The following is a 26,805-nucleotide window of genomic DNA, read 5'->3' on the forward strand; positions in this document are numbered from 1 at the left end:
AGACATCTCGGAGACGCGTGTTTTCCTTGAGTGACTTGCTATCGAATGAAGGCGTCAGTTTGTGTGTCTAATTAAAGCAAGTTACAAATGCCACACATTGCCAAAAAAAGGAGGGAAGGAGAATCAGAATGGAACAAGTGTCAAGTTAACAACTCACAAACGTTTAGGAAGAAAAACTATCAACAGTCCTTGGGTGTTAACGCGTGGTCTTGTTGGAGCTAAAATGAAAACGGGGAAATTTTGGGGACCAGGGGGCTGTCAGCAGTGAGCTGGGTTCAGTACCGAACTCAGCGATTGGTTTGGGGTGACGCGCAAGTACTTGTACTCGTACAAAGCAACTTTGCCAGGATATTCTTGATATGTCAAATGATCTGTCGTTTCCATGAAGATTTATGTCTTTTTTTTTTTTGTATACTGAATCGAGGCTCGTGAAAGAGCTGACATTTATTTCACAAACAAATCAACCAGACAAACAAAATATATAAAAAGAGGGAGCGGAAGACAAGATGGGGAGAGAAGGGGAAGCACACAAACATAACATTTGAGAGCAGGGACATTGGGAGATGTGTGGGAGGGAGAGGGCTTGGGGGGAGGAGGTGTGGGAAGCGGGGTGGGAGGAGGTGTGGGAAGGGGGGTGGGAGGAGTATAAAACAAGGACTTCCAGGACAGAGGTTGGTATTTCAAAAAAGTGGAATTGGGGTGAAATTAGCGGGGGTAGAAAAGATCAAGGTTTTGGATTGGGGAAGATAAGAGATGGTGGTGAACAGCTGTTTTAAAGACCGGGAGGGTGGAGTGGGATTGAAGGGAGTGAGGGAGTTTGTTCCAGAGAGTGTATATAACTTTGTACAAGTTATATACCCTATAACCAACTACAATGACAACAGCATCACATAATTGAACACACTGGATTACAATTTACCTGGCACGGAAATTACCCCAAAGTCCATTTCCATCTCAGATGAAGAACTTTATTTTCCCATTTTTTCCCCCCTTCCCCCTTCCAGCATCTGCAGGGAATCCATACATTTTGAAACCCTTCTTTGATCGATTGGTGTCATGTCACTACTTGTATGTAAGGATTATAGCCTGAATGAGTTTGAGAAGTTGGAACCTGTGCCATTACAAATTATATAGGTGAGCACAAGGACTGCTTTTCACCTTACCTAAAACCTAGTGGACAAATCTAAAATTAAACTGCATGGATGACCTGCCATAGTCAATATGGTATTGATTCATCGGATTCCATTGTTACTATCTTTCATTACGTTTGAACTGGTGTTGACCTTATACAATGCAGAGGTTTTATGCATGCTACAATTGGAATTGCAGTCAATGTTACGTCACGCATCAGTTATTCACTTCTTCCTCGTAATTAGTAACCTACCTCAAAATATTGCATTTGAGACTCAGAGAGAAAACGAAGGCAGTCATCGGCTTTCGATCTGAAATACTAGCAGGAGTCATGCATATTTTTTTTCCCCGATTGGCTCACAAATGGTTCAAATAAATAAATAAATAATCTTATTGAATGTAGAACGTGACACTATCTGGTTAAGTTGGTTTAATTCGGTTCTCGATACAAAAACAAACTAAACTACTCATTTGAACATCCACAAAAAAACACCAGTCAATGTGACACCCACCGAACCATCGACATCTTCCTGGAATTGCAAGCATGCAGGGTAAACATGCGAGCAGGTGGAAGAGATTCTGCACAGGTTCTTTTTTTAAATGGCTCGTGTCCACCAATGAGGACCAAGATGCCCATCAGCATCACACGTGTCAGTTCCACCATGAATGACGGCCGTGTCGTTTGGGGGTAATTTTTCATCGTGTACTCAAAATTGATTCTTTCATAACTTACAGCCAATAATACCACCAGAAACCTCCCCCCCCATGTTTGGGGATACCAAATGTTCATCAACGCCACAAGATTATTACCTGAGCAGCCATGTTACACTCGTGTCGATGGTATGCCAGATGCTTGTGACACGTCAAACATTCCCAGGTAATAATGAAAGCAGCTATGGACTAAACAGGTAACCACGTATACTTGTACATCCCTATGTACAGTACATATAAATAGGGTCGGGCACGCGTGGACATCTCACGGTGTTACGGGAGGCGCCAGACGGCTAATGAGGCCGATTGCGCTTCGGCACACTTTCCTGATGAAGGCTGGACATGCGGGCCGATCTGTTGCCTGCTCCACGATCAGCCTTAGCTCAGAAAATAGGTATCTTGGGAGAGGTGAGGCAAAGGGATGTATGGAGACATTACGTAGGGCCAAATTCCTGGGTTACCAAGGTAAGCAGTAAATAGCAAAACAAAGATGCCCGTTGGAGCCAGTCTGGGGGACAGTGATAGGTGGACGCAGGAAGGGTTTGGGATTGGTGTATGCTTCATTTTGTGACAATACAAACCAAGACCCCTTTCCTCTTCTACTCTACTTGGCCACTCACCGGCAGTAAGGGTTGCGGCGAGAAGCATATCGCAGTGTCAGGAAACGGTAGTAGAAGAATGGCAAAAACAGGCTACACTGACCACTGCAACAAGAACACGTTCAACGTTGACGGAACATTGTCAAATGCAATAATCACAACGGAAGACGATGATTCACTTTGACAATACAAACACACACCTGAGACACATGAACACCGCGGTGGGCATGAGACACGTCTCGGCTAGGGCGCACAAGCGCAGCATCTGTTGCTGGTTTGAGGAAATACGCAGAAGGAGGGACTGCACCCCTGGATAACAACTGGGCCCTTGATTCTGCATTGCAAAAAGGAACCACGATAACAAAACGCACACGTGATCATTTAAACATTCCTCAGAAGCACCAAGGCGTTTCGTATGAAAACAAAATGGCCGTTTTGTTGAATTCTTAAAACGCCAAACAAGATTTCATGACCCCAGACAAACTCACCATCAAAATCTTCTGTAGATACATGGTACTGTGCAGCAGAGAAAACAAACATAATGGCAGCAGAGTGACTTCAAGGGGTCAAGAGGCAATTTATGAGAAGGCAGGTAAACGTTAAAGAAAATGTACCACGTGTTGTGGGACGGCATGCACCGTTACACATCCAAAGGGCAGCAAAGCGGCGCGTGCCGGGCGATCGAGCAAAAGAGAAATCGAGTTTTACAATTGGCAACTTTGATAGCTAGCATGAATGAATGAAAACAAAGCGTTCGTTTTTCCAGCAGGAGGATACGGGAAAGAGGGCGGGAGTTGAGGAAGATGAGAGCAAACAGCAGATAGTGTGCGCTGTCTTCGATCAACACCTGCAAACACAATACGGGCTCATCAAGCACTACCATGATTATTATGGCATTCTCCTTGATAGCATGGTTCGTGGGAAAAGCCAGCTTGCAAATTTCTTCACATCTACATCCTTCAGCCTCACCTTCACTCCTTCAGATAAAATAATAATTCAGGTACAATATGAGATGCTTCACATCAACTGGCGTAATGCTAACTGCACTGGCGGGGGGGGGGGGGGGGTCTGGACGGCCCCCTTGACATTTTTCACAACCACTGGGGATTTCCAATTCTCCTCCGATTACTTTTTTTTTTTTCTCCACGGTCTTGTGTACATTTTGATACCACTTATGTCCATTTGTAGTCAAGTCAAGTAGCCTGGTGTTGGCTGAGCGGTTAGGGTGCCGGCTTGGGATCCAAGGATCCTGGGTTCGAATCCCGGTCGATCGCTGAATTAACACCAGGGGGGTTGACTCAGCCTGTCATCCTTCCGAGGTCGGCAAATTGAGTACCAGCTTGCTGGGATGAATGATCCCAGTGTGTACCCCGGTTTAGAATAGGTACACCGTATCCCTGCGCATCGTAAGAGGCGATTAAGGGTTGGCGTCAGGAAGGGCATCCGGCCATAAAAACATTGCCTCAAACAGGGAACCATGATTATCATGGGGCCCGCAAGGCTAACCCCCACTCTAGCAGGGAAAATGGCCTTAAAACGATCATTCATTCAGTAGTCGTCACATGTCCTAAAAAAAAAGTTCTAATTTTGCATATGTTTAAGTACAACAAACACGTGAATAAGGGTTACATGCATTAGGATACTGACGGTATAAATTAATCAGCGTGTAATTTCTTCTGTATGAGTGTTTTATTAGCATGTTGTCAAAGACACACTGAATGATTGCAGAACTATATAATCAGACAAGTTAACAAATGTAAAAAAAACAATTTTACCATCGTGTTCATTATGTGAGGATCTATGCGTGTGCAAATTTTCAAGTTCTTCAGACCATCGACGGCTGAGAGCAGTCAGACATCAGGAAAGCTCCAAATCACAGAGTTCAGTTCAGGTTAAGTTACAGATGAAGCTGAGTCTGTGGGCCTATCACTTCACAACCGCTGACAGGTCGCTGGTCTCCGTATTCTTCCACCTCACTTCTGGTCTTGCACCCTCTTTTCCCCACCACCCCCACACCAAAGTATCTACGAGACACACACGGTCCACCAGCAACCCCCTCCTATTGAAACTGCCAAAATCCAGAACCACTGCTCACCTCCACTCAATTATTCCTGTTTTCCCACCTGTGGAACCACCTTGGCACTCTTTGATCTTATTCCCCCCTGGTCTTCAAGACAGCTGTTCACCACCATCTCAGGTCATCCCCCATCCAAAGCCATGACATTTTCTACACCCATTGAAACCACCCCCACCCCTCAAAATTTTGCTTAGGTATCCATCTTGTCCACCCCCAACGTTCTCCCCTACCCTTCATTGTCACCTACATCCCTCGTTTGTCCATCTCAGTCTACCTTTTCCCTCCGTCCTGCTATTGCCATTTCCTGTCTCCTGCTGTTCCCTCTTATCATGTTGTGTCCTGATCTGTTGTGTCCTTGCTCTTCCACGAACGTGCCTTGACCGTGAATAATAATAATAATAATAATAATAATAATAATAAAAAGATCCCAAACAACCAAGTCGTGTGCCAAATAAGGACGGAAGGGGAATCGGAATGCATCAAGTGCCAGGTTAACAACTCACAAAAGAAAAATTCTGGCAGTGACCCAGAGACAAAAAAAACAATTAAAGGTCGAGTGTTCGCAGGTGTTGGGGTCTTGTTGAGCAAAAAGGAAAATGGGGAGACCAGGGGATGGCAGCACCATGGTCTGGGCACAGTACCTAAGACTCAGCAATTGGTTGGGGGTGGGGTATCTCTTTGGAAGATATGAAATACATTAATTTTAAAATATTGTTTTATTTCACTTGTTGGAAACACAATGTCAGTTTAAGCACTAATTCAACGAATGTGGTACAACAATACGAGTTTCCCTTTCAGGAAACTGACGCAGGAGGAAGTCACTAGATCCATCAAAGCCTGCGATATTGTCTTACCCATAGATATGTGTACCACCGTACAGAATGGGTATACCCAGCGGTACACCTATCGAAAGATTAATGTACCTCGGCCTGGTCGAGACTGGGTTTGAATGCTGACCCAGCGATAAACTGTCACCCGTGTGTTTCTCACGCAGGATGATTCATCAAAATGTGCATCATTCATTGGAAAACAAGTACAAAAAGTTTTAATTAAAACAAAAGCCGCGTCGATGTTACACAATGCCTAGATGCAGCTGTGCCTATAACGTCGATGTTATAGGCACAGGACATTCCTATTGATTCGATTACTTGATGTTATTTTTGTGCAAAGTGAAAATATATCTCGGCAATTTCCCGTGTGTGGCGACGAATTTTTAATATATCTCGGCATTTTCCCGTCTGTTATTTCAGGCGGTGTATGACTGACCATGCCGTGATTGTAAAAAAAATATATCTCGGCAATTTCTCGTGTGTAGCGACACGTGAACGAAGCTATGCTCCTCTCTCCACATTATTGTGACGACGTATAAATTAAATATTTCATCGTGACGATTGTCATCAAATGGATGAATTTTTAATATATCTCTGCATTTTCCCGTCTGTTATTTCAGGCGGTGTATGACTGACCATGCCGCGATTGTAAAAAAATATATCTCGGCAATTTCCCGTATGTGGCGACACGTGAACGAAGCTATGCTCCTCTCTCCACATTATTGTGACGACGTATAAATTAAATATTTCATCGTGACGATTGTCATCAAATGGATGAATTTTTAATATATCTCTGCATTTTCCTGTCTGTTATTTCGGGCGGTGTATGACACCATGCCGCGATTTAAACAAAATATATCTCAATGGACTTGAAGTTACAGGCCTTTGAGAATTCATTTCGTTCTATAAAGGGCAACTTTCATCGGATTTTCTTCCCGTTTTTTTTCAACCGAGGCTAAAACTATGTTAGCGACTGTGAAAAATGAAATGATATATCGAATTTGATTTGAAATAAAACTGTGTGAGAGAGGAAGACACCACGGGCCTACAAAACAGGCCTCAAAGCTATGCGAGTTAATAAAATGATGGATATTTGTTTATATGAAACCTCTCCCACAATGGGTGGAGCTATGGTTCCCAGAATGGGTGGAGCTTTGAGGTTTTGTCTTCTCTGCAAGAACAAGAACAAGAAGAAGAAGAACAAGAAGAACAACAACAACAGCAGAGGGCTGTTGGCAGAGGGCAGCAACAGCTATGAGCAGCGTCTGCGACGCGGCTAAAAAGATTAAGCTGGAGGAACCGTCTGCCAGAACCGGTCATCGGTGGATATTATAGATCTCACGGTCGTGATGTGTCGGAAAGTTACCTGTATGCCAACACCCAGAGAACAAATTACAAATGCTTGCCAGTAGAACGATGAATCTGATGTGCCGATTCTAGAAAGATTAGCCAGGATAATTACTCCCTCACCCCTAAACACTACTTCTCCCAGCCGATGCCAAAGCATAGGAAGAAGAGAATAATTGGGACCGTTTGGCAAGAAAAATAATGGATATATTTCCAATGAAGGCTGAATGAAAAACATTTTGGTGGCATGGTACCGGCTTACAGCAGGTGGAGGCACTATATATTCGTGAACGATAACGTACGACATCGTTTAATTACGTTGCTTTGGAGGTGCAAAAATAATCCATTAATAGTTAGAAATCTCACAATGGATGGAAAGGCCAAAAAATTCAGATCATAGAGTTAACACCCATGAATGCGCATGCTGATTTGTTACACAACTCAACACTACAGCCACGTCTCAAATTGCAATACCACAGCCACGTGCTTTTTAGCTGTGCAGTCCCATTAAGTTTACGTTGCATTTTGGAGCATCCGACTGTCACCAGTGCACATGCACCATTGTGGTATTTTTGGTATACAAAGTCAAGGCTCATGAAAGAGCAAGAACTCTTTGCTCCACAGTTAGTGTTGTGTTTGTGTCCTTCCCCCTCTCTCCCCATCTTGTCTACCGCTCCCGATGTTATTTGTTTTATGTGTCTGTTTGTCTTTCTGTGTGATTAATGTTCGCTCTTTCACGAGCCTCGATCTTGTATACAAAAAAAAAAAAAAAAAAAAAAAAAAAAAAACACAGGATGCAACAGAACAAATGGGACAGTATATAGAGGGAGGAAACACGAGACGTACACTGTGGGGTTGACGTACAACATAGAGAGAGACTTGGACAAATAAGGAATGTGGGGATAAATGAGGGCTTGGGGTGGACACAAAGATGGCCCTCTGATGGAGCCAGACTCCCACCCCCGTGCAGGTATTCGATCTTGATAACCGAATATCCTGGTAACTAGGCAAGGCAGATATTTGATCAATCCGGATCAATGGTGACTATTGCCATCACAAACATCACAGTTTCCATTTCTAGTCATTGAAGAAGCCATATTGGGGCCTACGAAGCCGAGCATCATGGTTCAGACCATACGTCTTAAATATAGCAACGCAGCCCTTACACTATTCCAATTGTGCCACTGCCTTAGGTGGGGGAGTGATTTAGCAATAATAATTCACGTGGAGGTTACCTGGTTGATCACCAAAAATGAACACGACGATTTTGGCTTCGATACATTCGTCATAGGCCGGCAGGCTAACTCTACACTCTTGTTAGAAATAGATCAATATTCTATTGGCAATAATATTAACATTTATATTTTGTCGTAAGAATGATGGTAGAGTGTCAAAGTTAAATTTGTGAAAGTGGCAATTTAAAATGTCGCGAGATGCGCAATCAAAAACGTCGCAAGATGCGCAATCAAAACGTCGCGAGACACGCAATCAAAAATGTCGCAAGATGCACAATCAAAATGTCGCGAGACATGAAATCAAAACGTCGCGAGATGCAAAATCAAAACGTCGCGAGATGCGCAATCAAAAACGTCGCAAGATGCGCAATCAAAACGTCACGAGACGTGCAATCAAAACGTCGCGAGACGCGAAATGAAAACGTCGCGAGACGCGAAATGAAAACGTCGCGAGACGCGAAATGAAAACGTCGCGAGACGTGAAATGAAAACGTCACGAGACGCGAAATGAAAACGTCACGAGACGCGAAATGAAAACGTCGTGAGACGCGAAATGAAAACGTCGCGAGACGTGAAATCAAAAACGTCGCGAGACGCGAAATGAAAACGTCGCGAGACGCGAAATGAAAACGTCGCGAGACGCGAAATCAAAAACGTCGCGAGACGCGAAATGAAAACGTCGCGAGACGTGAAATCAAAAACGTCGCGAGACGCGAAATGAAAACGTCGCGAGACGTGAAATCAAAAACGTCGCGAGACGTGAAATCAAAAACGTCGCGAGACGCGAAATGAAAACGTCGCGAGACGCGAAATGAAAACGTCGCGAGACGTGAAATCAAAAACGTCGCGAGACGCGAAATGAAAACGTCGCGAGACGTGAAATCAAAAACGTCGCGAGACGCGAAATGAAAACGTCGCGAGACGTGAAATCAAAAACGTCGCGAGACGCGAAATGAAAACGTCGCGAGACGTGAAATCAAAAACGTCGCGAGACGTGAAATCAAAAACGTCACGAGACGCGAAATGAAAACGTCGCGAGACGCGAAATGAAAACGTCGTGAGACGCGAAATGAAAACGTCGCGAGACGTGAAATCAAAAACGTCGCGAGGCGCGAAATCAAAATGTTGTCGCAAGATGTGAAATCAAAGTTTTGAACAGTGAGATTGAACAGTGAATTGAACAGTGAGATCATTTGGCGTACCTGTAATGGTTTGGATTAGGGGTGGAACAGAGAAGGGAGATCATCATGAGGCTGTTCTTTCATCATCCTAGCTGAGGAAGGGATGACAAAGGCCTACTAATCTGTCTACCACAAGCGGGAGCTCACCACTAGGTAGGTTACTATGTTAAGCATTTTGCAGTGACTGACATAGCAACACTCCCATGGAAAATGACTGCAACCAGAAGGAAGCACATGGGTTTCTAACAGCAACTAAACTGTTAAAATGATTAACTTCATCCCCCCAATCTCCAAAAATAAGGTAAGAAACCAGATATATCAAGAAAGGAATTTTAAGAGCCTGAGGTGGCCAATTAGGCCCAATCAAAAGCAAGATGATAATGAAATACATGCGACAAAAGACGAGTTGGATTTGTGTGCCAATGTTTTCCGGAAAAAGGTTTCAACATGACGCTGCAATCTGCATCATTGGAATCGCGCATCAGGAAGCAGAGTCTGAGGGTTTGCTTTCGTTTCGTTTTTCGGTTGGTATCCATCGTGACCTGATGGTCCCACTTTCACTACTTAAATTTACTTCACTTGCAGAGATCCTGTTCCAACCCTCCTACTAGTCTCTCGTTGTGCCGTGGTTTGTTGTTCTCCCAGTTTTCCTTTTTGGCACATTTTATTTGTCGATCAAGTGCCCCGCCCCCTGTTCTTTGGTTCTACCAAGAGCCTCAACTGTATAAATTCCTTTTTTTGGGGGGGGGGGGGGGGGGGGGGGAAATTTGGTTCTGTGTGTACACCCAAAATGCCCGAGTCATGCTATTCGACTGTAATCACCGAGATACCTGTGCCAGGAATTGCCGTGAGAATGACGCCCGGGGCAGGCGCTGTTGCAGCCGCAAAGCACTGGTCACAGCAGCTCCCAGCAAAGCACGGCGGTAACACGAATTCCTGCTCAGACAGCAAAAGGAACATGCCACTGGAGCTTATGGATTGTTGAGATTATGAAACCAAATGGCAGGAAATATTGTAATGGTGGAATTTACTCGCCCTGCCGTCGGAAGTAAAAACATCAGGGATGACACGATGGTGACAAGCCGTGTCAGGAACATGGCCGCTGCCAGCTTGTCTCCAAGGATCTCCGCCTGGTGGAGCAAAAGCGCATTTAGGAAAAATAAAATAAGATAACACCCACAAGCACAGATGTTACAATCTAACTCATATATGAGATGATGTGAACCAGAATCTATGAACACCTAGACAATTTGCATATCAAAAAAGTAATAAACAACTTTCCGCAAGTCCACAAGGACACTCACCTTCAAACCGCGTCGCTGTGGCTGTGGTTCGTCCGCCATTGCCTGTTACAGTGAAAGACAGTGCAAGGAATAAATTTGCTTCTTAAGCTCAATCTGATAATCTCATTGACAATTGTTCTTCTTTGTATAGTGTCGAAACATATGGAGATAGAACAGAGAATGGACCAGGACATGATTGAACAAAAAGAACAGTATAAAGAGGGGTTGGGGGAACATACCAACAGCTGCGTTGAGGGACAAAATAGACGGGGACTTAGAGGGATAAGGGCCGAGTCGAAGAATGGGCACAAAGGGAGGGAACTGTTGAGCCAAATACAGCCAAACTATTAACCACAGAAGTGCAAGGAAGAACTGGAAACCCAGAAAAACCTTTTTGCTTGGGGTGTGGAGATGAGGCCAATGGGAGTAGAAAACATCATGGTTATGAATGTGTGAAAACTTGATATATTGGTAAACAGCTTTTTGAATCCCTGGAGGGAAGCATGGGATTGAACAGACAGGGCAAGTTGGTTTCACAGATGGGGGGGTGAAGGGGTGGATGCCAGCGGTGAAGGGGTGGATGCCAGGGGCAGAGGGGAGGGGAGGGAGGAAAGAATGAGTGGATGTGAACAGTGATCTTGGAATTTGGGCATTTCACCAGCAGGGGGTTTATAGTGGACCATGTGCCCCCTGCAGATGCCTCGGGCAGGGTGAGGAAGATGAAACACTGAAAGGACAGAGGGTGCAAGACCAGAAAGGGGGCGGTAGCAGACAGAGACCACTGAAAGCGACAGTGGTGTGAAACTGCGGTGTGAAAGCGACAGTGGTGTGAAACTGCGGTGTGAAAGCGACAGTGGTGTGAAACTGCGGTGTGAAAGCGACAGTGGTGTGAAACTGCGGTGTGAAAGCGACAGTGGTGTGAAACTGCGGTGTGAAAGCGACAGTGGTGTGAAACTGCGGTGTGAAAGCGACAGTGGTGTGAAACTGCGGTGTGAAAGCGACAGTGGTGTGAAACTGCGGTGTGAAAGCGACAGTGGTGTGAAACTGCGGTGTGAAAGCGACAGTGGTGTGAAACTGCGGTGTGAAAGCGACAGTGGTGTGAAACTGCGGTGTGAAAGCGACAGTGGTGTGACACTGCGGTGTGAAAGCGACAGTGGTGTGAAACTGCGGTGTGAAAGCGACAGTGGTGTGAAACTGCGGTGTGAAAGCGACAGTGGTGTGACACTGCGGTGTGAAAGCGACAGTGGTGTGAAACTGCGGTGTGAAAGCGACAGTGGTGTGAAACTGCGGTGTGAAAGCGACAGTGGTGTGAAACTGCGGTGTGAAAGCGACAGTGGTGTGAAACTGCGGTGTGAAAGCGACAGTGGTGTGAAACTGCGGTGTGAAAACGACAGTGGTGTGAAACTGCGGTGTGAAAGCTACAGCGGTGTGAAAGCGACAGGCCTATAGACTCAGCTTCATGAGGAGAATTTTGCTTCATGAGGACAGGAGATTCCAATGATCTTGAAAGCATTGATTTCCAAGATGTCAAGCCGAGTAAAACGTGAGGCAGGGGCACCAGCCCAAAGTGGGGAGAGCAGTAGTCTATCAAGCTGCTCGTCTGTGGATAAGAGTTCACGTGTGCCAAGCGAGGAAGGACTTTGTACAATGGAGGACCAGTCGGTGGCTGGCTTAGGAGGCAAACTTTGAAATATTGTTTGCCCAAGAAAGATCACTGCTGATAGTGGGACCCAGGAGTTTGAATGACAACTTCCTCAAGAGGATTGTTAAGAAAGTAGATGTGAGGGTTTGCCAGACGGTCATTTCGGAGACAAATAGTGAGAGTTGTCAGGATGGAAAGACATATTCCAAATGTTTGACCAGCTTGTGATTTTTCTTTTTTCTATTCTTGGTTGAGAGAGAGAGAGAGAGAATGCTGCAGCTTGCCTATTTGAAGGATGAGGAGCGCGATGGCAGAGGGATGCTTTCGCGTGTCTCAAATCAAGACATCACATATTGCATGAGATTTTGTGCATTGCTTCTCTTATTCTTAGTATACATAGATCTCTGAAGTCTTCACAAACTTTGGGACATTATAAATGTAAACAAGGTCACGTTTGCCTGCTCCTGTAAGTTTTTCTTGGACTTTTCTCTCCCTAAGTAGGTTTAGAGTCTACAAGATATGACACAAACTTTTTTCTTTTTTTGGGGATACACAATCGAGGCTCATGTAAGAGCTAACACATTGAACATGAAAACATGCACAGACACATAAAACATACAATGAAGGGAGCGGGAGACAAGAGGGGGAGAGAGGGAAGCACACAAGCACAACAACAGAAGAGAACAGGGATGTCGGTAGATCTGTGGAAGGGGGAGGGCTGGGGGAGGAGGGAGAGGTACACGGTATAAAGCAAATGAACACTTCTAGGAATTTCAGGAAAGAAGTTGGGGATTGAAAGAGGTGGATTTGGGGCGTTTCAATGGGGGTAGAAAAGATCAAGGTTTTGGATGGGGGAAGATAAGAGATGGTGGTGAACAGCTGTTTACATCATATGGGCACCTCAAATAAATTTAGGCCTCTTTTGAATGGGAACTCGTTAAAAAGGCAATCATCTAGACTCGGGAGAGAACTTTTGGGATTCTTCCAATCCTCAAATGTGCAAGTACAGTTAAAATGTGCGTACCAGGTTGGCATCTTAACTCTGCAGGTGTGAATGATGCAAAGGCTAAATTGTGTTCCATCCACCCTGGAAATGAAGTGGATGAGACAACCACGATACCGCTGATAAAAACAAATCTTCAGAGCAACTATCAGGGGGGTCGCCTCTTTGCGGTGGTTATACCCCTCCCAACAAGGTCTGGGGCCAAATCTTCCCCATTCTTCCCTGCTGCCCAGATTCGTCAGGGCAGAGCGTCCACGGTCAGAGTGCCAATGGGTTCCCACGGACCGGCCGTTTCCCTCTTGTCTCTGCTCTCTCCGTCATGGCCCTGACTTTGTGAAGGCAGGCTACACCAGCCTTGATGTGGGGGATCTCTGGGTCACTTCAGCAAGATGTATTGGCCGTCTCCGTGCCGCGGGCTTGATCGAGAGAACTTTCCGGAGCTATACAACAACAACAAATTACAGAGATCACGTGGAAAGGTCAAGAACGAGATAAATATGACTTTCCCGGCAAGGAACTTCAAAGCATGAGGCCACCATTAGGCACACAAACAGTGTTGTTTGCCGTGGCTGTTTGTCCATGCCATCTGACGGCGATTGCCATTACTTTGCCAGGTATGTCAGTGTTCATCGGCTTAGCTTTGTGAAAAACTGTAGAGATGGAAGATTCTATACACAGCTTTTCCTCGGCCATTTCAAATCTGAACATCACAGGCACGATTCATTAAGGGCTGCTTGCAGGATTTGAAGATCATGTGACCGAAGTACACTTGCTTTGCCATTGAGTCGGTGATTCCTATTGTCACTCGCATCGACCTCCTTCTGCAACAAGAGGATCCTGGTAGTGTGTATACAGTACCTGGCAGGTAGCTGATGCAATTAGAGTATTCTTTTTTTTTAAAGCTCCTTTGCAAGTTTGTTCCATTGGATGACGTCACACAGGTAGATGACACCACAAAGGTGGACGTTGAGAATAGTACAAACCACTTAGATGACTCCAAACTCACAGTTGAAACGGTAACAAAGCACAGGCTAAAAACTTCGTGAAGGTGACATTGGTTTTGACTTTTGTGGATGAAAGTAAATTCTACAAAGGAGGGAGACATCGCCGGCATCCTAAGTGACTGACTAACAGTAACAAGGGTTCGTGTGTTGTATGTGAGCCGCTTTAGACCAAGGGGCCCGATCCACACCCGTTAAGGCTCGGCTCGCACATACGCACACGCTGCCGCACCTTCGGCAAGGTACAAACGAGTCTCGTGGATTTTTTTTACCTCGACAGGTTGCCAAGCAATTCATAAAACATTGACATTGTGCCACAGAGAACTAAATACAGTACCGAAGATAGAATCGCTTAATGAAATAAATACAATCGACGATAAACCTCGCAATAAGTTTGAAGATATGACGATTACGCAAATACTCTTCTCACCGGGAGGATGGAGAAAGGTGTCGGTAACAACGTGCCAAATAAATATCGCGAGAACACACAAAATGAATGCAGTATCGCGAGAACACGTCAAAAAAATACAGTATCGCGAGAACACGAAAATAAACACAGTATCGCGAGAACATGCAAAGAAATATTGCATCGCGAGAATGCGCAAATAAACACAGTATCGCGAGAACACGCAAATACGTACAGTATCGCGAGAACACGTAAATACGTACAGTATCGCGAGAACACGCAAATAAGTACATTATCGCGAGAACACGCAAATACAAACATTATCGCGAGAACACGCAAATACAAACATTATCGCGAGAACACGCAAATACAAACATTATCGCGAGAACACACAAATAAATACAGTATTGCGAGAACACGCAAATATATATCGCAACAGACAAGTATCACAGAGAACATTCTCGAGGGACAATTTAAATATTGCGAGGATTGCAATTACACTGAATAATTTCAATAATTGGGAGCAGTAAAATATCGCGAGACAATAAAATATCACGAGAGGAAACAATTATATTGCGAGATGATTAAAATATAGCGGATAGCGCCAATAAACATAGATTTCAACTAGAACGACACTCGGTAAAGCACAGACCTCCGCCAGGCTGAACAGTTTGCTTTGTAACCCAATGATAGGCCGGATCTGGATTCGGACCTGAACCAAAATCTCATCAGCTTGTACTCGTCACTTAACCAACTCGTCCACCTAGTTACCCTGTGCTCGCCAAGCGAAAATCCAGGGTTAGGCATTCGTCTACGTTCGTGTGCCGTGTGCCGTATCTGCATTTTAAAAATTCATTTTCCCCGAAAACGTTGGTCCGATTGACACGAAATTTTTGATGTGAGCGCCTATGTTGACCTCAAAAATAGTTGGGGTTTGAATTCAGTGGCCAGATACGCAAATCCTCTTAAGATTTCAAGTCAATCGGATGAAAATTGAGGATTTTAGAAATTTGGCTTATGTTTTTTTTTTTTTTTTTTTTTTTTTTTTTGTATACAACATCGAGGCTCGTGAAAGAGCGAACATTAATCACACAGAAAGACAAACAGACACATAAAACAAATAACATCGGGAGCGGTAGACAAGATGGGGAGAGAGGGGGAAGGACACAAACACAACATTTGAGAGCAGGGAACGAGAGACATGGAGACATCGAGAGATCTGTGGGAGGGAGAGGGCTTTGGGGGGGAGGCATGTGAAGGCGGGGGGTGGGTGGGAGAGGTATAAACATATGGACACTGCCAGGATTTCCAGGAAAGAAGTTGGAATTTCAAACAAGGTGGATCTGGGGTGAATTAGTGGGGGTAGAAAAGATCAAGGTTTTGGATGGGGGAAGATATGAGATGATGGTGAACAGCTGTTTTAAAGACCTGGAGGGAGGAGAGGGATTGAAGGGAGTGTGGGAGTTTGTTCCAGAGGCGGGAGAAAAGAGGAATGAAAGAGTGAAGGTGAGCAGAGAGCCGAGATTTCGGCAGTTTAACCATCAGAGGGTTGCTGGCAGATCTTGTGCGACCTGTAGGAATATTTGGGGGACAGAGCACAGAGAGAGCTGGGGGAGCAAGGCCGGAGAGGAGTCGGTAGAAGACAGAAAGACCACCTACCTGCCTGCGGTGAGTGAGTGAAAGGCCCTCAGAGATAGCTTCATCGCGGGAGATTCCAATGATTTTGAAAGCTTTGGATTCAACAGCGTGAAGCCGAGCCAGGTGTGAGGTAGGAGCACCAGCACATAGGGGAGAACAGTATTCCATTGAGCTGCGGATGAAAGCCTTGTATGTGGTGAGGAGCTCAGGTGTGCCGAGGAAGGACTTCGCACGACGGAGGATGCCCAGTCGGCGACTGGCTTTGGAGGCCAGCTTGGAAATGTGGTTTTCCCAAGAAAGATCATGGCAGATAGTGAGACCCAAAAGCTTGAGCGACAGAACTTCTTGGAGAGGATTGTTGAGAAAGTAGATGGGAGGGTTGTCCAGTCGATCTTTTCGGAGAGACATAGTCAGAGAGTGAGATTTGTCAGGATTGAAAGACATGTTCCACTTGTTTGACCAGTCTGTGATTTTGTCCAGGTCTTCAGAGAGTGAGGAGGCTGCAGACTGCCGATCTGAGGGAAGAGGAATGGAGCGGCAGAGAGTGGAGTCATCAGCAAAGAGATAGAGAGGATTTTCCAGAGAGTCGGAGAGATCATTGATAAAGACCAGAAAAAGCACAGGGCCCAGCACACTTCCTTGGGGAACTCCAGCCTGAACAGGAAGGGGAGATGAGAGAAATCCATTCAGGGCCACACGTTGACTACGACCAGAGAGGAAGTCCGCAAGCCATGCATGGAGATTTCCATGGATACCATAGGAGGAGAGTTTGGTGAGCAGAGCTGGGTGCCAGACCGTATCAAAGGCCCGTGATATGTCAAGGAAGACAGCTCTGATTTCCTGTTTGGCATTGAGGACCTCCATCCATTGTTGAGACAGCAGAAGCAGCATGTCCAGAGTAGAGTGACCTGGTCTGAAACCAAATTGATGATCAGAGATCAAGCCATTGGAGAAGAGGAAAGATTTCATATCCGAAGCAATGATGGATTCCATGACTTTGCTGATAATTGGGAGCAGGCTGATTGGTCTGTAGTTGCAAGGATCTGTTTTTGCACCTTTTTTGTGTAAAGCGGTAATGTTAGCTGATTTCCAGGATGCTGGCAGATGACCTTGAGCAAAAGATAGGGTGAAATCAACAGAGAGAGGGTGAGATAGAGCGGCAGAGCAGGATTTTAGGACCCGTGGGCTGATGCCGTCTGGTCCAGTTGCAGAATCAGAGTCGAGGTTTGACAAAAACTCCTCCACCTTGTCAGGAGAGAAGGACACAGAGTCCAGGAGCAGTTGGGTTCGACTGGGAAAGGTGGGAACAGAGAGAGATGGGTTTGGGACTATGGATTTTGAGGCGAACACAGAGTTGAGGCATTCGGCTTTGTCACGTGCGATGTCAACTGTGTGGCCATTTGAGGTAAGGGAGGGGATGGAGGGGGAACAAACACCAGAAACGGATTTGACCAGATGCCACCAGGATTTGGAGGAAGGAGACAGGTTTGAGAGTTCATTCTTGAGTGAGGAGAGATAGTGCTTCCTGGCACTCCTGAGGGTAGACACACACTTGTTCCGAGCTTGGTGGAAGGAACTGAGACCTTTTGGTCTATGTTGACCTTTTGGCCGAAGTTGACCTCAGAAATAGTTGGGGGTTGAATTCAATGACCAGATAGGCAAATCCTCTTAAAATATAAAGTCAATCAGATGAAAATTGAGGATTTTAGAAATTCGGCCTATGTTGACCTTTTGGACTATGCTGACCTCAAAAATAGTTGGTGGTTGAATTCAGTGTCCCGATATGCAAATCCTCTTAAAATTTCAAGTCAATTGGATGAAAATTGAGGATTTTAGAAATTCGACAAAGTTGGTGACCTTTGGCCTATGTTGACCTATGGACCTTTTGACCCCAACAACAATAGTCTTCTTGCTTATGATCACCTCTACCATTTGGTGAAGTTTCGTGAAGATCGGTTGAAAATTGTGACCTGTAGGCGACTGACATACAGACAGGCAGATAGACAAACAAACAGACAGACAGACAAACAGACATAACAAGCAGACGTCATGCAGAGCATGATACTTGGAAAATCCACCCCCCACCCCCCAATCCACCCCCTCCCCTCCAAAAAAGGCTGCAATCTAGCAAATTGTCCATGTCATCAAGATCAAATTTGACGATCTTGCTCGGGTCAATAGGATGAAAATTGATGATTTTTCAGATGAAAATTTATGATTTTGGAAGTTTGACCTTGAGTTGACTTTTGACCTTATAACCTCAAAAATAGTTGGTTTCCCAATTCTGTGGGGCAATATGCAAATGCTGTTCTATTTTCAAGTCAATCGGATGAAAATTGACGGTTTTTCAGATGAAAAGTGATTATTTTTCAGATGAAAAGTGATGATTTTGGAAGTTTGACCTTGAGTTGACCTTTGACCTATTGACCTCAATATAGTAGGTTCCCCAATTTATTGACTCAATGTGCAAATGCTGTTAAATTTTCAAGTCAATCGGATTTAAAATGGCGATTTTAGAAATTTGACCTCCAGATGACCTTTGACCTCAAAATCAATATGCTTCTCAATTGTGATGACCTCTACAACTTGGTGAAGTTTCGTGAAGATCAGTTGAAAATTGTGACCTGTAGGCGACGAACATACAGACAGACAAACAAACAGACAGAATAAGGCACAAGAACGACCAATATACTTGAAAAATCTTCGATTTTCACAAGTAACAAACAGACAGGGGTGAAAACATAACCTCCATCCACCTTTGGTGGCGGAGGTAAAAAGGTGAACGCTGCTGACGATGACAAGCAAATATCGTGATACCTCGTTAATTCATTTCAAATTGCGATACTCTAATCAAGTTTAATTTTTCCCTTTATAAGTTGAATTTAGCTACTCATAATAACTGAGATTTTGTCATCAAATGTGACCTGCAGGCGGAGGTTGCCGAGACTCTTCTGTTTTTGAAGGTTTTTTTCTTTGATACAATATGGCTGCCAGACCACGTGAGCGATGACATCATAAATTTATATTCTCTAATGGAATTGTTGCGTAGATCACGTTCAATAAATTTCAAACTGACTGATGTATTTATAATCTAAGCATTGTCCCTGTCGTTGTCAAAACTAAGCGTTGTCCCTGTCGAATTATGACGTCATAATTAAGGCACCAATGACGTCATCGTTAACAACACTTATTCCCCATGTGTAGTTCTTTACAATGAGTCACCTTTAAATTTTTTCCATGGAGCGGTTTTGGAGATATAGAGGTGCAACGTTTTTCCAAGATGGCGCCTGTACCACATGACATATGACATCATGATATATTTAAAAATCTACAGGAGGTGCTCCAATGGTAAAAATTGTGTCCCTCGGACCAACCTTTGCAGAGAAAAAAAATATTCATACTGATCGGATGAAATGTTACACTTGTCGAATTATGACGTAATAACGAAGGCACCGATGACATCATCATTAACATATCTTATTCCCCATGGGGAGTACTTGACAATGAGACCATGAATGTCAATTTTTCCATGGCGTGATTTCACAGATATAGAGGTGCGATGTTTTTCCAAGATGGCGCCTGTACCACGTGACATATGACATTATAATTATCATTAAAATATTATAAAGGAGGAGGCGCTCCTATGGTGAAAATTTCGTGTCAATCGGACCAAGAATTGCAGAGAAAAAAAATTCGTACTGATCGAATCAAGTGTTGTACTTGTCGAATTATGACGTCATAATTAAGGTACTTATTATATCTTATTATTGAGGTACTTATTATTAAACATGATCATTAAAATAACTTATTCCCCACGGGAGTACTTGACAATGAGACCATGTTAAAAATTTTCCATGGCGTGGTTTCAGAGATATAGAGATGCGAAGTTTTTCCAAGATGGCGCATGTACCACGTGACATATGACATTATAATTATCATTAAAATACTCTAAAGGAGGAGGCGCTCCTTTGGTGAAAATTTCGTGTCAATCGGACCAAGAATTGCAGAGAAAAAAAATTCATACTGATCGAATCAAGTGTTGTACTTGTCGAATTATGACGTCATAATTAAGGTACTTATATCTTATTATTGAGGTACTTATTATTAAACATGATCATTAAAATATCTTATTCCCCATGGGGAGTACTTGACAACACTCCATGTTTCAATTTTTTTCCATGGAGCAGTTTCGGAGATATAGAGGTGCAACTTTTTTCGATTTTTCCAAGATGGCGCCTGTACCACATGACCTATGACGTCATAATTATCATTAAAACATTCTACAGGCGGAGGCGCTCCTACGGTAAAATTTCGTGTCAATCGGATCAACGGTTGCCGAGAAAATGAATTTTAAAAATGCAGACACGCACGTATGGACGTACGCGAATGCCGAACCCTGCTTTTTGCTTCGCGAGCGCAGGATAATTACCGAGTTGTGGATAAAGCACAGGCATGATGGGCCCACGGGGCACCTGTGTCCAGAGAAAAATGAAGGGTAAACACGAGCAACGTTGCTATTGTGAAGTCTGTGTTGATTCCATTGATTGTGGTCTACCTGTTCGCCGACGCATATCGACACTTGTCTTCACCAACAACACTAGTTCATTATTCCTGACACTACCACTGCTTGTCAACATAACATGATCTTCACCCTTTGCTATTTTGCCTGCATGACTTTATCACATGTTAGGAAGGTATACATGTATGCCATCATCCATGGCCATCTCATCCAACTTGTTGTGTGTTCCTTTCTCATATAGAACAAGCACCTGGACAAATCAGTGGGAGTTGTGACGTAGACACTCCATAGATGACGCAGCTAAACTTGTGTTATTGCTGATGTTTAATGGCACACACAGGATGGCAGTTTATAGCTGGGTCGGGAATCGGGATTCAAACCCAGGCTGGACAGCACACAGGCATACCTCTAAGGTCTAAGCTATCCTGCCAGCCACGAGTATGAGTAGGTGCCATTTTCTTTCTTTCCAAAATTGAGGCTCATGGTAAGAGGAAGGTGGTAGAAAACTGATACTGATATTGGGGAAACAGTTGGACAGAATAAGCAATGGAATGAATGAACAGGAATGAGACAGTAACCTGGGAGAAGGTTGTGGTAGTTAGGGTTAATGTGTGTAAAAAAAAAAAGATTGTGGGTATAATGACACAAGGTGGCAGTACACTACCTGCTTGAAGCCCTGGAGGGAAGAGTGGTAAATATCATCGTCTGGAAGATTGTTCCAGAGGTGGGAGAAGCGAGGAACAAAGGAGTTTATGCTTGCAGTCAGCCGAGCAACTCAGCTCCATCCTCGAGTAGATATAGGGACGGTCAGAGGACAGAGATAGATGTTGAAGAAGAGGAGTTTTAAAACCCTAGAAGATAGAATTTGCCGCAATTGCGTCAATGGATATGCCTCCGGCTCCACCTATATTTGATCTCGATGAAATGTCGTATGAAAAATGAAAGGTCACATGAGAGAGAGAGAATAGAGATAAGTAGAAGAGAGAAACTGTCAAATGAAAGAAGAAGAGAAAAGAAGAAGAGAAACAGCTTCTAAGTCATGTTATGAATAGCAAATGACTTTCAAAGTGCACGTGACCTTTGACCTGTTGAACCCAACATTAAATCAGTTCATCTTTGTATCGCAGTCCATACTTGTGCCAGGTTTGGTTGAAATCCCTTCTGTAGTTTTTTTTTGTTGTTTTTTTGTATACAAGATCGAGGCTCGTGTAAGAGCTGACATTAATGACAAAAAACAAACGGACACATAAGACAAAATAAAGGGAGCGGCAGACAAGATGGGGAAAGAGGGGGAAGCACACAAGTACAACATTTGAGAGCAGAGACATCGGGAGATCTGTGGGAGGGAGAGGGCTTGGGGGGAGGACGCATGGGAAGGGGGGGGTGGGAGAGGTAAAAAAAACATATGGACACACCTAGGACTTCCAGGAAAGAGGTCGGTATTTCAGAAAAGTGGATCTGGGGTGAAGTAACGGGGGTAGAAAAGACCACGGCTTGGGATGGGGGAAGATAAGAGATGGTGGTGAACAGCTGTTTTAAAGACCTGGAGGGAGGAGTGGGATTGAAGAGAGTGCGGGAGTTTGTTCCAGAGGTGGGAGAAAAGAGGAATGAAAGAGTGAAGTTGAGCAGAGAGTCTTGATTTTGGCAGTTTCACCAGAAGAGGATTGCAGGCAGATCTTGTGCGACCTGTAGGAGTATTTGGGGGACAGGGCACAGACAGGACTGGGGGGTGGGGGGGGGGGCTAGGCCAGAGAGGAGTCAGTAGAAGACAGAAAGACCACCAACCTGCCTGCGGTGGGTAAGTGAAAGGCCCTCGGAGTTAGCTTCATCGTGGGAGATTCCAATTATTCTGAAAGCTTTGGTTTCTACAGCGTGAAGCCGAGCGAGGTGTGAGGCAGGAGCACCAGCCCAGAGGGGAGAGCAGTATTCCATTGAGCTGCGGATGAAAGCCTTGTATGTGGTGAGGAGCTCAGGTGTGCCGAGGAAGGACTTCGCACGATGAAGAATGCCCAATCGGCGACTGGCTTTGGAGGCCAGCTTGGAAATGTGTTTGTCCCAGAAAAGATCATGGCAGATTGTGAGACCCAAGAGCATGAGTGACAGAACTTCTTGGAGAGGATTGTTGAGAAAGTAGATGGGAGGGTTGTCCGGTTGGTCTTTTCAGAGAGACATAGTGAGAGTGTGAGATTTGTCAAGGTTGAAAGACATGTTCCACTTGTTTGACCAGCCTGTGATTTTGTCCAGGTCTGCAGAGAGTGAGGAGGCTGCAGACTGCCGATCTGAGGGATAAGGTATGGAGCGGCAGAGAGTGGAGTCATCAGCAAAGAGATAGAGAGGATTTTCCAGAGAGTCAGAGAGATCATTGATAAAGACCAGAAAAAGCACAGGGCCCAGAACACTGCCTTGGGGAACTCCAGCCAGAACAGCAAGGGGAGATGAAAGAAACCCATTCAGGGCCACACGTTGACTACGACCAGAGAGGAAGTCTGCAAGCCATGCGTGGCGATTTCCATGGATACCATAGGAGGAGAGTTTGGTGAGCAGAGCTGGATGCCAGACCGTATTGAAGTCACGTGATATGTAAAGGGAGACAGCTCTAATTTCTTGTTTGATATTGAGGACCTCCATCCATTGTGAGACAGCAGAAGCAGCATGTCCAGAGTAGAATGACCTGGTCTGAATCCAAATTGATGATCAGAGATCAAGGCATTGGAGAAGAGGAAGGATTTGATATCCGAAGCAATGATGGATTCCATGACTTTGCTGATAATTGGGAGCAGGCTGATTGGTCTGTAGTTGCAAGAATCTGTTTTTGCAGGGTGAGATAGAGTGGCAGAGCAGGATTTTAGGACCCGTGGGCTGATGCCGTCTGGTCCAGTTGCAGAATCAGATTCGAGGTTTGAGAGAAACTTCTCCACCTTGTCAGGAGAGAAGCAACAGATTCCAGGAGCAGCTGGGTACGACTGGGTAAAGTGGGTGCAGACAGGGATGGGTTTGGGACACAAGATTTTGAGGCAAACACAGAGTTGAACACAGTAGTTCACAGTAGTCACACACAAACACAGTTGTTCACAAGTTATTGTGCTAACAAAGATTTTCAGAGGTCACATGACCTTTTGAATCCCAAACCTAATCAATTAATCTTTTATTGCAGTTCATACTTTTACCGAGTTTGGTTGGAATACCTTCAGAAAATTTGCTCCACAGAGCCGGAAGGACAACCTGAAAACAAAGACTCCAGCGCCTTCGGTTGCCTGTGAAAAAGGAGAGACCACCGCCCTGCCTGCGATGTGACCTTGGTGTGAGGGAGATTGTGAGACAATTGTGAACAGAACTTGTTCTTCGGCCTTGTCATGGGAGATTCTAATCATTTTGAGAGCTTTAGATTCCACAGAATCCAGGAGAGACAGATATGTTACAGGGGCACCAGACGATAGGAGAGAGTGGTACTCCATTTTTGATATGGACAAATCCCTTGAAAACTGATTAGTTCTGATTTTTCAAGGAAAGATAGAGGATTCCCAGACTGCGACTGGTTATGGAGGTCACGTTTGCTACACATGGTCAGACCTTGAATACATCAATGTCTAGTATTTCAAGAGACTGAACCTCCTCCTGCAGCTGACCATGGACAAAGATCGGTGGATTAATTTGACGATTTCTCTGGAGCTACAGAGTGAGATTGATATTTTCCAGGATTGAGGACCAAGTTCCATGTTTATTACAGGCTGAAGAGTGCAGATAGATAAGGGATGCTTGAAGTTGAGTCAGCTTTACTCGAGCGTTCTTTAAAGTTTTGGACGAATCGAATCCATCAAGAATAGCTCCGTTTTATTACCTAAAGAGACTTTATTTACTCTCATGGTCTTTTTCGTTGCATCAAAATTCATCCTTAACCATTTTGCACCATTCAACTCCAATTGTAACGCATAAGATGCATCGTCATCCCAATCCTTCCTCCCCACGACCCCGACACATTGTACCGCAAACTTAGGTACAAGGCAATACCCTGAATGCCAAACTACGATGGAGTGAATCTACCGAGCGGCGATGTACAGCGTACCCACTCTGGACTATTGCACACATCAGCACATACCACTACTGGATAAATCCACAGATCATTAATCAAAGCAAACATCGACAGAAAAGCAACATCAGCATTAGGGAATAAAATCCAAATTTCCTCCAAACGTGTCTCATTGTAAAACCATATATATTCCCTCCTAATGAGTCAGAATAACAGAAAAACTCTTAAACCCACATTTCATTAACAGCCTAATCATTAATGGGCATGTACTGGCTTTTAGGATTATAATGTCAAATACTGGGATAGTTTTATTCCATAGTAGTGAAATGATTGTGGGTGTTTAACCTTATAAATTGCTGATAAGTTGACAGTTGTGAATTATTTGGTGGTACCTAAGGTGGTAGAGCGAGCACGAACACGCACGCAAACATTTAAAGGATGTTATAAATAATAAATAGTTCAACAACACCATGGACTACTATTAATAATCCACCTAGTTTTGTCATAATTCGTTCACAACTTTTTTGAGATATCGTGTTATATATCGTTTTTGGCCCGATCTCTCAATGGTGAAGAATCCCTTGAGAAATAAAGCTAATTCTAGTATCTTGGTCTGGATCTTCACCACAATCTAATCAATTCGTCCATGTCATACACCCAACCTGTCCACCAAGTTTCGTCCGAATCCGGCCACAACGTTTTGAGATATCCTGCTCACAGACAGACAAACAAACAAGAAGAGCACGACACTTGCGAAATCCCTAAAACAAATTTAACCTTAAAAATAATTGGTGGTTGAATTCAAAGAACAAATATTCAAATTATATTCAAATTTCAAATCAATCAAAAGAAAATTGATGATTTTAAAAATTCGGCTTATGTTGACCTTTAGCCTTTGGCCAAAGTTGATCTTAAAAGTAATTGGTGGTTGAATAAATTGACCTGATATGTAAATCCTCTTCGAATTTCAAGTCAATCGGATGAAAATTCATATCTTATTCCCCATAAGATGTTCCCCATAAGATTCCCCATAAGACCAGGGGAAACCCTGGTGTTGGGCTAGCGGCTAGGGTGCCGGCTTGGGATCCTAGGATCCTGGGTTCGAATCCCGGTCGATCGCCGAATTAACGCCAGGGGGGTTGACTCAGCCTGTCATCCTTCCGAGGTCGGCTAATTGAGTACCAGTTCACTGCTAATTCCCTGTTTGTCGTTAAAGGCGGCAAAAAGGGCTGGCGTCAGGAAGGGCATCCGGCCGTAAAACATTGCTTCAAAAAGGGGACCAAAAAACCAACAACAACCACGGTTCCCGAAAAAGGCCAACCCCCGCTTTGCGGGGAAAAATGGCCTCTAAAGGTGGTTTTTTTAATTTTATTCCCCATGGGAAGTACTTGACTTGACTTACACGAGCTCTTACACGAGCCTCGATCTTGTATACAAAAAAAAGGCCATTGTTTAATAAAAAATAAAATACTTAAAGTTTGTTGAATGAAAAACTACTTGAAAATAGACTTTTCTTTACAGACCAATGTCCTATCTTTTGATAGAGTGTAGTGTACATTTCACTACCTCTACCGCTCTGTCCATTGTGGCCATGAGTTTGTTATGTGGAATATTCGTGTGTAATGTGGAATAAAAATCACAAGTTCATAAACATTTAGCTTTACCTCTATTGTTTATTGATTACAGGCTTGGAGTTATCAATGATCTCGAATTTTTTTAACATTAGGACAAAACCTCATTTTTCACGCTACTTTAGTTAGCACTCGTAAATCGGTTTCATCATCGCCCCTGTAATACTACCTGATGATGGTTTTCAAACTACATTCTCTAACTGCTATGATGAACCTCATCTTGTGAATGAACCTTGAGCATTTTATGGAACCAGTAAATGAATGGTAATGAATGGTGTACGGAACAAAAGACACCTTCAAAAGCGCTGCTTGCACACATTTTTTGCTTGTAAACAACTGTTTATTATGGAATTTTATTTTGCGGAGCAATTTCTAAAGTTTTATGGCATTTTAAAATGATACAATATTCAATCTATATTTTTGTGCCAGTACATGGTCAATCCATCGGCATACAATAACATGGTGGCCAGAAATTCCTCTTATCAAATATTTGACCATAACCACCAATATCTCAAGGATTATTTGGGTTGCCGTTTGATCAATG

The 26,805-nt window shown here is 44.1% G+C and overlaps 1 protein-coding gene across 2 annotated transcripts; it reads right to left on the bottom strand.

The window, feature by feature from the left end:
- Positions 1–1,546: 1,546 nt before the first annotated feature.
- On the bottom strand, positions 1,547–21,674 carry TMEM33 (transmembrane protein 33). Of its 2 annotated transcripts, none has more exons than XM_068122134.2 (9): positions 21,268–21,674; positions 10,416–10,457; positions 10,147–10,241; positions 9,942–10,047; positions 3,219–3,288; positions 2,930–2,997; positions 2,642–2,775; positions 2,463–2,546; positions 1,547–2,240 (listed from the first exon to the last, which is right to left on the bottom strand). In XM_068122134.2, the coding sequence occupies exons 2-9, from the start codon at positions 10,452–10,454 to the stop codon at positions 2,108–2,110; spliced, it is 729 nt and encodes a 242-aa protein (XP_067978235.1). In that variant the 5' UTR covers positions 10,455–10,457; positions 21,268–21,674; the 3' UTR covers positions 1,547–2,107. The 2 variants fall into 2 exon arrangements, with proteins under 2 accessions (XP_067978235.1, XP_067978236.1); XM_068122135.2 differs by lacking the exon at positions 21,268–21,674 and adding an exon at positions 14,471–14,541.
- Positions 21,675–26,805: the final 5,131 nt, after the last annotated feature.

The sequence above is a fragment of the Myxine glutinosa genome, chromosome 7 (genome assembly GCF_964187855.1).
Source record: "Myxine glutinosa chromosome 7, kmMyxGlut1.1, whole genome shotgun sequence".
NCBI classification, from domain to species: domain Eukaryota; kingdom Metazoa; phylum Chordata; class Myxini; order Myxiniformes; family Myxinidae; genus Myxine; species Myxine glutinosa.